Consider the following 13,074-nt stretch of genomic DNA (forward strand, 5'->3'; position numbering starts at 1 on the left):
TTTGCCAATCAACTATTAGTAGTAGTAAGTTTTAGATGAGTCGGAAGTCATGTAGTGATTTTTGACTGGGAGTAGGGGGTTATTGGTGCTCCTGACCTCAGTATTGTTCAAGAGTCAATATTACGGTTGCACTTTTATTAATTTTGGAAAATGTTTGAATAATTTTGAAGCAAGCAGCCAGGTGTTTTAGTTTGTGGGGGTTTACTGCCCTCTACTGTCTGTTCCTAACACTTGCATCCTGTAAAGTAACTTCAACAGTCTGTGAAATACATTGCTGTAAGCCTAGGCCCTTCACAACCCAAGGTTTGGCTCTATAAATTTAGCAGTAAAAAGAGACAAAAAATGCTGATATGAACCATTAAGAAACCAACAGACAAAATCCCACTGGCTGGTGGAGGTTTTATTAGGGGTTGGGTGAGGCATGAGTTTTAAAACTTGAGGAATGTTATTCCAGTGTACCATTTGTCCATTAGAAATGAAACATGAACCACATCATGTAACTTCAGATTTTCTAATAGCAACAAAAAAGGGGGGAAAAGGTGAAATTACCTTTAGTAATAAATTTTATTTAACCTAATATAACAAAAACAGTTTAATCTATAATCATTATTATATTACTAGTGAAGTGTTTTCCTTTATTTTGTGTTAAGTCTTTGAAATTCTGTGTGTTTATGCCTATTTAATTCACTAAGTATCCACTGGAAATATGTGCTCTTTAGATTCCATAAAATTTTTAGCTACAGATGTAGATTTACATTCTGAAAGTGTTCTAAACATACTTAAAATTTTGGCTCAACTATCAGTTTTGAAATTAAACTTAATGAAAATTAAATAAAATTTAAAAGAGTTCCACATTTCAAATCATCAGTACTGGTGGTTGGTTACCTTTTTGGACAGCACACAGCACTGGAGGGCTTCATGAGGAGAAACATGTTTTTCAAAGCAGTAGACCCATATATAGCCATTAGCATCCCTTACAGACTGCAGTGGTCAGAGTTTTATTTCTTACAGTAACCAAACAATGCTGAGGTGTTGCTGTTTCTTCACAGCACAGGAAAAGGGTTCAGCACCCTACCAGGTGGTTCTCTCCCCCTTCCTAATGTCCACGTCTGTCTGGTAGGCACAGTGTGTGGGAGTTGTACAAATATAAAGGGTTACCTGAGCATTTAGATTCTGATGAGTTTCTACATTTTTAAATAATGAAATATTTTTGCTGCCTAGAAGTATTTTAAATCTCCTTATTTTATTGGTCCAAGCCTCTTGTATTTTTGTATTTTCTCATTTTCAGAAATGGTGTTTGAGCTATTTCTCTTTTCATCAGAAGAATTTTTAAGATACGTAAAGAATATATTCTAATATTTTTCACAATAAAGCTGTAGGAATAGAAAGCTCAGTTTGTGTCAGTATTTACTGGTTGGTATGGCATGATTTAATGGCGTTTTTTCTCATATCCTAATAAAATACCTAAAACAGTAATCAAGGTTAGAAACGGCATAATACATGAGGTAAGAGGAAGGAAACAGAGAAGAGCCTGTTAAGATGGGGAAGATGGAAGGACAACTTTCTGACAGGCTGTGACAGTCCCCATCTGACTTCTTATGGAAACAGGGACCTGCCCCTTCTCCTTCATTCCGGTAGCAGTCTGCTGAGTCATTTATTATTTGTAGGTAGGATCAGCTGAACAGACTTGGTGCACTCTTAGGGGTCCTTTCTCCTCCCTCATTTTTTGCAGCTGTATTAAAGTTACACAGCCAAGTCTTAGAAATCTGCTAACAAAATATTAGTGTGAATGTGAGTTAACCAAGAATAACTCAAACAGTACTGGTCTTATCAGATCTTAGGTTTTTTATAGAGAACTGGAAACCCTTAACTTCAGCACAAGGAGGAAATATGATACAGAATGAGATTGGGAGAAAATCACATTGTACAGGCTGGATTAAAATTTCCTCTGTTCACATGCAGCAATGCACGGTGAGATAACTATATTGAAACTGCTTCATCTGATACATTAGTTTTTATGAAGTTGATGAAGAGTTGTTTTTGAACCTTACTGATTTCTGTTAAGGCTGTTTTGTTTTATTTTGGCATTCTGTTACTCAACTGACTAAAACCGTTAACAGTCCCCTGGGTGAACATTGTTCCTTTACTTCCCTTACTGAACTTAAACTATTTCTTTCATCTTTCAGGCTTTTGAACACTTACAACAATTAGAATTAATAAGGCCCATGGAAAGAACGTCAGTAAATGCACAGAGAGAGTACCAGCTGATGAAACTACTTTTGGATAACACTCAGATTATGAATGCTTTGCAGAAATACCCCAACTGTCCCACAGACGTTAGGCAGTGGGCAACGTCCTCGCTAAGCTGGTTGTGAATATGACCACTGGCCTCAGTTACGGAGTTCCAGGCAAACTTCTCTAAAGAACTAGAAGCTGTTGTCCTTTAATGACACATGTCATGGCATTTTCTTATATTTATAGACAATTACTTTTGTATTTATGGGGGAGTATTACACATGTAGTATATTCTTAAAGGCAAGGCTGTGCCATGCCTTTAAATTGTGAGCAGTTACATGCTTTATAATCCCAGTAATTTAGACTATGTTGTAAGAAGTTCAAAAAAATAAATGTGACTGTTTTATAGGAATTGAACCATATACTTATTAACAGTTGTGAAGCATTTGTGTATTACATTTGAAATATCCATCTGACCCAGCAGTTTTTATAAACCTTAAACAAAGCAGTAAAGAAACAAAGGTAGGAGTTGAGGTGTAAGAAGTAATCTTTCGGCACACTGGGAAGTGCTGTATTTTTTTCCTGTACCCTGCAAGGAATTTTGGATTCCCTGCCAGACCCAGGTCTTCTAGTTCAGAAGACTGGCCAGTTTGGCTAAAGATGGTTTACATGGAAGAAAAGACGAAAAGTTTGGACATTTTTTCCCAGACTTCTCAAAATGTGGCACTTGTACTATCTACAGAAGAATCCCTTGACAGACTTTTAAAAAATGCAGGTTCTTGGGCATATTCTATCCAAAGGCATCAGAATTTGTCCATTTTTTTAACAGGTACTTTAGGAAATTCCTGGAAAACCACTCCCACAATTGAGGGGAAATGTTTGTCAGTGTTAACTTAAACAATTTATATCTAAAAGTAGATCCCTAAGAGAAATGTGGAAACAGCCAAAGGATCAGCTTATAAATTCAGGAATCTGTAAACTAATACAGCTATATGTTTAAAGTGAAACTTAGTATAAGCATTCGTTAAGTGTCAGTGACTTCATTTATTCGTTTGATCACCTATTGTTTTCAGGGGAGATTTACAGAAGGCAGTGTCCCCGATGTCATTCAGTTTATTGTACAGTCATACCTCAGTACTCGTAGGCTTCAGAGCTCATCGAATCTTGTCCTCACATTTTGATGAGAGAAAAATGTTTCAGCACTTCGGCGCTTGCTCAGGACTCATCGCACTTGCTAGAGCTGTAGGAGTCACAGCACCACCCCACAAGAGAAGATGCTTCATCACTCATCACTTGAAAAATTTCGTTTGGTGCTTGTTGGTTTCAGCACGTCACAAGTTCTGGAACAAATGACGACGAGTACCAGGGTATCACTTGTACTGGTGACTGTCAAAGGCCATTATGATTTCCATACTGTTGTTTACAGATGAGACGACTAACACTTCTGGAAGTGTCCGGAATGACACAGGCAGAAAATGACAGAGCATGGTTCAAATCAGGTTTGTGTGACACCAAAGCCCCGCTACTAAGACTTGAAGTTCAGTAATGGTTCCTTATGTTTAAAGAATGCTCCAAGAAATTTATCTGTTTTTTAAGGAGTCTTAGGTGTGGAATAGAAGTCACTGTGCATAAAAGGAGCTCTTCAGTACACAACCTATTGTTTTGAATGCATCGCCACTCCCTGCCCTGAGTCTTCAGATGACTGTCATTTGCTTTCTGCAGTCTCATTAAATCTAAGGCTTGTGTACTTGTTCTATGCAATACTCAAAAGATTTCTAGGAAGTATTCTGCCAAAATATTTAACATGGTAGTATCACTATTAGTAGAAGCAAGGATTTTACTCTTGAGCTAAAGTGTCCCTTGACTGTAGAAGTACCTAAAGAACTGACTTGAGGATTACAAATTTTTGTTAGGTGAAGATGCCACTAAAAGGCTGGGAGCCTTCATCTGCCTCTGTGGTACATAGGAGCTATGTCCAGATCCATCATTATCCAGATATACGATTAAAAACTAAGTAGCAAGGTGGGTTTTCACCTTTAGTGAAACGGAAAGCAAATTAGAAAAAAAAATAAGTTAGCAAAAATTGTACAGAGAAGTGTATGTCTACATTCCAAAGTCATTTTTTGAGGAGAGGAAGTATGTCAGTTTTCCTCTTTGCATACTCCCTAATACAAAGAGGTTAAGGTGTACTTAGAAAACTTTCAGACTACATCTATTAAATTCTTAAACTATCATTAACAAGATAACTGAATCTGAAAAGCCCTAGTAAAAAAAACTTTAATGTAAATAAACATTGTTGAAAGGTATTTCCTTCATTTACAAGAGGAAGAATGTAGCCTTTGAACAGCATGATGAAAAACCAGTGGGAGTATCTGAGGCACTGTGTTCTGGTGTGTCTTCAGTTTGGGTCAGAAGAGCCAGGTGTAGGACAACAGTGTTATAGAATTCAGCGGAATTTTTACTCATCCCTCAGGTGCCCTACCCAAAAACAGGATTTAAAAAAAAAAAAACAAAACACCTTAAACTTTCTAATTCCTGTGCACATGCATGTGCACAATTCTGAGGAATAAACCTGTTGTCCAGACTGACTGCACCATAACACTATATATGTTGAGTGTATACCATATTAACTTCCTGAAGAATCTGTTTTACAGAACAGACTGCAAAAGGACTCCAGTCTTTCTGTGGATTCCATGCAGATTCCACCATAGTTTATATTTTCATCTGATTGAGAAGACAATGCAAATTATTTCAAATCACCATAACCTAACTGTTGTCCCTTCCTTCACCTTTACCCTAAAAAATTAAGAATCCATTGGTGTGAACAGTGACACTCCAGGTGACAATGCAGGGCGTTTCCACTCCTTTCTTCAAAAGCCACCATATAAACAAAACCTCTGTAACATTAAAAATGTGAATGGAAGCTAGCTTTCTTTTATTGTTACCCTATATGAAAATACCAGAATTTTTCCATCTAATTGGTAAACGGGTTGCAAATTGGTAATCCAGTTTGTATCTTTGATGATTAGTTCCCAAGCCACATGCTTCCTATTTTGACGTGAAAAGACAAGACAACTGATGCTGTGTAGCCTCTGGCTCCCTAAAACTGGCAGGACAAATGTAAATACTTTAGTGACAACCTGCTCAGACAACAAAGGAGGAAAATGTCACAACTGACAAGTCTCCCTTTTCACCATTATCCTCGCTGCAAATCTCAAGGTACAAGCCTCACTGCAAATCACAAAGTTACTATTCCCCTTAAAGAACAGATAGCTAAAGAAAAAACTGCATATGCAAATCATACCATATTCATTTTTTTTTATTTAACTTGGGGATGGAATGGGGATAGCATACATTTTATTTGTACAATATTTAACAATCACTTATCCAAGGTGGGGTTTTATGGGACTTATTTTTTTTTTAGCTTTTTGTTAAATACTTGCAGAAAAAATAGCAAGTACAATTTGACAGTAGTACAACAACCTGTGTCCAAAACACTGACAAAAATACAGAGTAAAGCTAAATAATTGCTTCCAATATTTTGAGAGGTAACAAATAGGATATGGGTTGAGACTGCATAAAAATGTACTGCTGTTTGGATATCTGAGGTAAATGATGTTCAATCAAGATGCTACTTGTATCATTTTGCCCATATTATCAATAAGTAATTTTATGCACATTATACCAAATGTTCCTAAAAAGTAATTAGAAAGGTAAAAAAGAGAAACTGGAAAATATTCTGGGTGAAGCAGTTGTTTTAAACAGTAATTAGTTTATTCCACCAAGCTACAATTTCACCTGGCCAGGGTTTTCTCCCCTACCACCTGCATTTTACCTGTGGGGTATGGGTGAGGAAAGGGGGAAGAGATTCTTTTTTAATTTAATGATAGATGATTCTACTTTAAATTCCAAATTTGGTGGTGTTTCCTGATTGTATTTTCAAAAACATCACCATGGAAAAAAAATAGTTCATGGGACCAACAATTGTGAGGCACAGTCTCTGTTCTAGAATTCACAAGGTACCTGTAATAAACATTCAAACAAGAATCACACATCACATGCTAAAAACTTCCTAGCATCTGAAATACACACAAGAGTTGTCAGGGCATAGACTTCGAGTAAAGCCAAACACTGGTTAATCCGTCATTAGTCCTATGGCAGTTGATCATAAAGCATTCCTTAGACGGAGATCTGGGCAAGGTAAAGTGTGAGTTAGAGCAGCAGTTCCAACAGGTATCAGAAAGGCAAAATACAAGACGAATCATAAGAAGCACCATACACATGAGGAAAAAATTATTGGGGTTTCAGTCACCCCAAACAAAGTCATATTTTCTCATTCTTTGATCTTTTTTTTTTTAAGTATTACTAGCTCAAACTTTGTTAACTTGCCCACTCTGCACCTACTGTAAACAACATAAAAATGCCCTGCAAAGAAAGTTTTAACAAGACTGGGTATCAGGACAGGTAGTCACTGGAACATTCTTATTTAACTTCTTAAGAAAGTTTTTTCTGTTAATACAGTTCTCAGAAGGATACAAGTTTTTAAAATTTGTTACTTAAAGTACAATACCCAGATTTTTGAACATTTTTTCTAACATGGAGGAAAATTTATCTTGTGAATAACTGGTCTTATAAAATTTATCTCTAGTGCTCATGGAAGCCAAATAGCCGTAATACTCCTTTGTTTGGATTGGAGTTTTAACCTTTTAAAATGAAGATTAAATGTTTAAAATAGGTATAAATGTCTTCAGATGATAATTTCTATGTGTGAACTATTCTCATTATTTTACTTTCTTGATTAGTTTCAAAGTGGAAGCAAAATAAAATCAAGAAATTGAGAGGCAAAGTACTTTTTGAAATAAAGAAGTGAACTCAACATTGAAATGGAAATTCTTAAAAATAACAGGACAACTTGGGCATCTGATGTGACGGGAGAACGTTCTGCATGGTGTGTGGTGCACAGACAGCAATGCTCTTACTCTTCTTTCCCTCCCTGCTTAGAGTCTGGTGACCAATGTAGTGCTTATTAATAATGTAACTTATTTTTCCCAGAGAGTAAGTGTGTATTATATGTAAAATGTAGTGTGTGGTTAAATAGCCATTTGATAACACTCACAGTGAGCTATCTCTTGATAGTGACATGTAAGAAATTATTTTATAAAATCAATGTATGGATTTTAAAATGACCTGACAAAAACTACATAGCACAATACTGGCTATTTGTTGGTGAGTAATCTAAAATTTCAGGAAATTGGTGTTTTACTTTGGCCTGTATTAATTTGAGAAAATCCAATTATATTCTGACATTATGTTGTTTTGAAAAGCACTTCAGCGCCAACAATTGCATTTTCTTATTAAGGATAAGGCATGAACTACCTTAAAATAATATTAGAGTTAGTTGTGAAAGCAATTTGCAGGAGGAGACTAGGCTGTGTTACCTGTATCAGCATTGGTTACCTCTAAATGTCATTGCATATTTTAAGTTATAAGTTTAACTTGTTATCCCTGATTTGTTTTAAAGCAGTAACATCTGAAATCTGTGCTTAAAATTTACAGTCTCTGTCCTAGGATAATTCTTTACATTTCACAGACATCAAATATTACTCTGACAAGATGGCACCAAGCAGAAATATGGTGATAAAGTTACAAGTCTCAAAGCAGAGAGTGAGGAATTCTGGTAATGAACACTTCCTGAGGTGATCCTAAAACAGTGATAAAGAATATCCCACACACTGATGAAAAAACAAAAACACAATTTTACATATATAAATAGGAAAAAAATCTATTTTAAAAGAATAAAAATGAAGAGCTTTCCAGTGTCACAGCTCACTTAAAAAATTTTAAATCATGCTTTAAATTTTCAATTTCCCCAAACACAGCACACCTAAAAAGATACTTAGGTAAGTATGCAATATTTTGGGAACTAGATATAAGATGAAGCTTTAAAACACGGGAAGAAGTGGAAATGACATTTTTCATTTCAAAACAACAGCACTGTTTTTTCCCCTTAAATTACAAGCTAGCACAAGAAAAGCTAAAACACGCTTTACAAATGGCCATTTACTGTTGGCACTAAGCATAGCTTACCTTTTTTTCTTAAATAACACAGTGAATTTGTAATACCTTGTTACAAAACATGGATCGATTTATTCAAATTTTGTTAGTGTTTTCAATGATATAATTTAGCAACCGTGGAACTGAGGTATACCTTGTTGAGGGAGGTTAAAGTAATGCTTGGAAGCCTCTTTCCTGTGCCCCACTTTGATGACTTTGTTTATGTACACAGAACAGCAGCACACTACACATTCACAAGCTGTGTCATATTGGCATTACAATAGTCATTTATAGAAACACAACAGCAAATGCAGTAAAAACAAGTTACCCTTTTAAAAATCTGAAATGAAAAGTTTTTGATTTAAAAAAAAATAGCAGTAGTTCATTTAAGGAATTAGTGTCTTCTGACAGACATTAAGAAATCTGAAGTCAGTTTTCAAACACTTGATTAGCCAGGTCCAAAGATCCTTGATTTGGAGAGGGCCACATTCTTCATGTACACTTTTTCAAAAGTTTATAGAATTTGCAACATTTCTTAGTCTCACATCCTTCACATCTCTGCTACAGGCAATGCTGTAAGTCTCCCAGAGCCACAGTTTTGAACGAGGGTCTTCTCTTCGACATGTGCAGGAGACATCCTACTCATTTCACACAAAATAAACTGTGAGCAGTTTCATTAGCTTAGCAGCTCCAGTTCAGAGTCCTGTTTCTCAACGTGTACACATGGTGCAACCATCATAGACTAGATTCTTTGGGAGGAAAGTCAACATTTGTCACCATTGTGACCACTGTTACAATGTCCTCTGTGGTAATGATATTTGTTAGTCTTTGCATCTGAGTAATTCTTTCACCTACACATCCTGCTGATAGCCTGGCTTCCGCATCATGATCCCAACATTCTTCTATTGTTTCACAGAGCATCGCCATTCCCTGAAAATGAAAAACATCTTCAAATACCACAGCAATTTTTGTTTTCTATTATGAAATAGAATAAAACTTCCATAAAGGAATTGGTTGTTTTTGTGGGTTAAAGAAAGTATCAAGAATATCAAAGTCTTGTATTTTTTTTATCAATGTTCACTTTTGAGTATTTTATATAGGAAACTTAAGCACTAAAATTTTTTAGCACTGGAGACTATCACAATAGTTGATTAACTTTTATTTCCAAAAATCCCTATACATTGCTCATAAACCAAGACATTTCTGAGCAAACCCCCAAAATGGATTCAAAATAAGGCTAAGTGAGGTCCAATTTTTATTGTTTTCTTAGTTACTGATCAGCATTTCTCTCTTGTAGTTAAATAGAAAAGTTAGAAAGCTATCCTTGAGAATTCTCTACCTAGTTTTATCCATGTTCCTAGTTATACCTAGAGCAAAATAACCAGGGCAGTACTGTTCTATCCTTTGCCTACCTAGTCTCTAGTTTTAGAGCATCCTTAAGAACTTGAAATCTTCCAACCCCAAATCAAAAGACTGAAACAAATTCCCATGGAGAGGGAAAAACTGAGTGTTTCACTTTTTAAAACAGCATCATCATGTAGGAAGGTGGTGATCAGCAAGGTTACCTAACCATCCACAGGCTCCAAGCCAGGAACTCCTTTTCCTGGGAAGCTTTCCCAACAGGAGACAAACTCATCCACACAGGACCAGGGGTGCGAGTCCTGTAAGCCTCTGACTTCACCATCTCATGAGTGTTACACAAACACAGCCCTGGTTCTGTTTCTAGAACAGAATATCCTGTACAAAGATCACCTCCCCAGAAAATCATTCCAGAAGAGAAATGTACGGAGGTATAAATCAGTCCTTCGAAAAACATTTTATTCACATTTCAAGTGAAGCAAAGTGCATGACTTACAGCATGTTTCTGCCAATAATCTCTTAAAACAGGCCTCTTTTTTTTATGAACAACAACCTCCTGCATGTCTTCAAGAGATGGATGCTGGCCAATTTCCTCCTCAAATGGCAACATGTACTCATCTACAGGTCCTAAAATGTAAAAAAAAAAAAAAAAAAAAAAACCAAAAAAAAACCAATCATGTTAATTCATATCTTCCTGACTTCCAAAGTGGAACAAACTTTAAAACACTATCACCTTTTCCCAACTGTTAATGTGCTGTAATGACAGGAGAGCAGCAGACTCAACTGGACTTAACACCAGTGTGACCCAAACTAATTTAAAAGAAATCAGAAAGTCAGATTTGGCATGTAACTCTCTTAAGAACTGTGTAAGGAGCTCTCTTGTCTACTGTATGAGGAAGGGCTATCTCCATTTGTATACAGGACATAGGGAACCACTGGTATTTGCAAGTGGATGTAGTATCCCTTTAAGGTACCCACCATTCTTTCAATTCAGATCAGACTGTAAATAGTGGTGCTGCCATCTCTGAAGAATTTGGGTTCAATCTGCCGTAACCATATTTATTCTATGAAAATGCTCAAATTCCCAATGTGCATGCTCCACATGAGCAATTATGTACTTCAAAGTCATACTACTTATCAGCTCTCAGAAGAGCTGACAAAAATACATTTAGTTGTTTTAAATCATACACTCCAGGGTTCCCAACAAGTCAGAACATGCCTTCACAGACAAGCAGGATTTATTCAACAACATTAATGGTTCCTTTTTTCTAAGACCCACTCAAATAGGAAAATGCAGCTAGGAATGTGTTTACATCTGTTGAGCATTTCTCCTGACCAGAAACTTCATGTATTATTTACTTCCACTGTCTTCACAGACTGAAGGTGGTATTACATCTATTTTACAAATAAGCTTAGAAAAGTCCCATAATTTGCACAAGGGCATAGAGATAAGTGGTAGAGTTGGAATGTGAATCCATGTGAAGGACAAATCTGTGCTTTCCACTGTACTATGTCCCCTTGACAGAAACCTGTCACTGATCACCAATGGCAGTGTACAGATGTGTCTCAATGTAAACATAAACCTCATACAAGCTCTTTGCATGTAATTATGGATAGAATATAAGTTACAACAACCCTGAAGGAGACCCTCTAACTCCACACTCTCCAAATGTTAAGAACCCTGGATGCCCGGAGAGGGCTCTACTGAAGCACTTCCAGTGACAGAGGACTGACTTGCTAGGGCACCTCTCACACCCTGGCTACTTACTCAAAGCCTCTCTGCAGGGCAGGAGCACAGGCACTGACCCCGTAGAGCTTTAAGGTGTCACTGCCAGGCCTCGACCCAGACATACTAGTCAGAATCTGAATTAAGATTCCCAGGGCTTTGGTGTGCAATCCAGTTTGAGAATCACTGAACTGAATCAACAATTAGCTATCAAGAAGTTTTAAAGTACTCACTTTAGCAACATTCACACTGTCTCTGCCCCAGCCTCTAAGAGTCAGAAATGCCTGATCTGCAATTAAGTACTTCACAGCACGTGCCAGGCAGCTGAGAAATGTCAGCATCCATCCTTTTCTCTAAGAACTCCCCTGATAAACTCTCCTCCCCAATAACAAAGCCATTTCTCACTTTACACTCCCATAACATTTCCTTAGATTTATTTCTCAGGTATTACGTTTATACAGAAATATTTACTGAATACCTATGTACCAAGCACTGGGCTGGACAATCCACACTTACCTCACTCAGGAGTTAAACAGCCCAGGAAAAAAAATGATCACCTTAATGAAACAGTACATTACTGAATGGCAGAACCCTGTGTATACTCCATAAAATCATACCCAATGGTTTGTTTTGGAGAGTTCACATTAATGAAGTTCTTATGAAATACATGTTACAATGCCTGCCATTTCATCTCCTCCTGCTTCCATAAAAGCCCATTATAAATGTCCTTCCTCTTGCATTTATAGTCAAAAATACACTGAATACCTTACTCTTCTTCCTGTAGACTTCTAAGCTTAGATTATATCCAAATTGCTTTAAACTTTCTTAGGTTCTGGATCCACTCCTGTGCCAAACCCCCAATCTTGCAAGAATGAATGGCTGTCCAGAATTCCTAAGCACACTAGTAAGTTCCCTTAAAAGCATAGTACCCCTAATCAAATTTCATATACCCTACACCAGCGGTGTCACTCATTTTCCCTGGGGGCCATGTCAGCCTCGCAGTGGCCTTCAAAGGGCTGAAATAATTGTAGGACTGTGTAAATTCCTTAACTGTTAAGGAGTTGAAATTCGGCCCTTTGAAGGCAACCACGAAGTTGACAGGTCCCTGGTGAAAATGAGTTTGACACCCCGCCATACACTAAGACTGTTACCATTACTTCAGTGAGTATTCTTACAAACATAGCTTAAGTTGATTATACCTTTTACAATATTCAACAACATAATTTCTATGGTCTTTCACAATCTGCAGGAAGTTTTTAGGCAATTATAAATTAAAATCTAAAACACCAGATCATGTAAATTTACATTTGGGAGTTCAACAGAAAGTTTGCCTTACATTCTCACATGCAAAAACTATCGCATAACTGAAGGGAGAGAATTTAGGAGGAGCATTAAAGACAGAGTATCCAGAACACCATAAATCCATCACACCAGGAATATTCAGTATGCAATTTTACTATTAATCAATGTAAATATTTATAGGACTTGAACAAGGAGTTCAAAAACAAGAACAAAGAACAGGAATCCTTAGAACCCAGGTGCTGTGCTAGCAAGCACTCAAAATAATTGAAAGTCGTTCAAAGTTTTAGGGAGCCTGAATTTAACCTGTGGTAAATCCCCATGCATTCTCGGTTCTGTGCCATGGAAGACAGACTGTTAGATTCAATCTGGTTAGTTAGGTACATGGGCAGACTCAGCCT

At 36.8% G+C, this 13,074-nt stretch overlaps 2 protein-coding genes across 8 annotated transcripts in view; one reads left to right on the forward strand and one right to left on the reverse strand.

Annotated features, from left to right (window-relative positions):
* Positions 1-4,563, forward strand: part of ORC4 (origin recognition complex subunit 4) — a 71,837-nt gene extending 67,274 nt beyond the window's left edge. For all 6 annotated transcript variants that reach the window (XM_028510518.2, XM_036025019.1, XM_036025023.1 and 3 more), the window contains one exon: positions 2,187-4,563. In XM_028510518.2, the coding sequence (XP_028366319.1) occupies positions 2,187-2,375 (189 nt within the window). In that variant the 3' untranslated portion in view covers positions 2,376-4,563. The remainder of the gene's footprint in view (positions 1-2,186) is intronic.
* Positions 4,564-5,536: 973 nt separating this feature from the next.
* The window catches only part of ACVR2A (activin A receptor type 2A), a 92,181-nt gene continuing 84,643 nt past the window's right edge, over positions 5,537-13,074 (reverse strand). Inside the window, exons 11-12 of one of the 2 annotated variants that reach the window (XM_028510516.1) lie at positions 10,145-10,275; positions 5,537-9,219 (exon numbers count right to left, since the gene is read on the reverse strand). In XM_028510516.1, the coding sequence (XP_028366317.1) occupies positions 9,025-9,219; positions 10,145-10,275 (326 nt within the window). In that variant the 3' untranslated portion in view covers positions 5,537-9,024. The remainder of the gene's footprint in view (positions 9,220-10,144; positions 10,276-13,074) is intronic. The other variant, XM_028510517.2, reaches the window with a different exon arrangement.

This window comes from Phyllostomus discolor, chromosome 4 (assembly GCF_004126475.2).
Source record: "Phyllostomus discolor isolate MPI-MPIP mPhyDis1 chromosome 4, mPhyDis1.pri.v3, whole genome shotgun sequence".
Taxonomy (NCBI): domain Eukaryota; kingdom Metazoa; phylum Chordata; class Mammalia; order Chiroptera; family Phyllostomidae; genus Phyllostomus; species Phyllostomus discolor.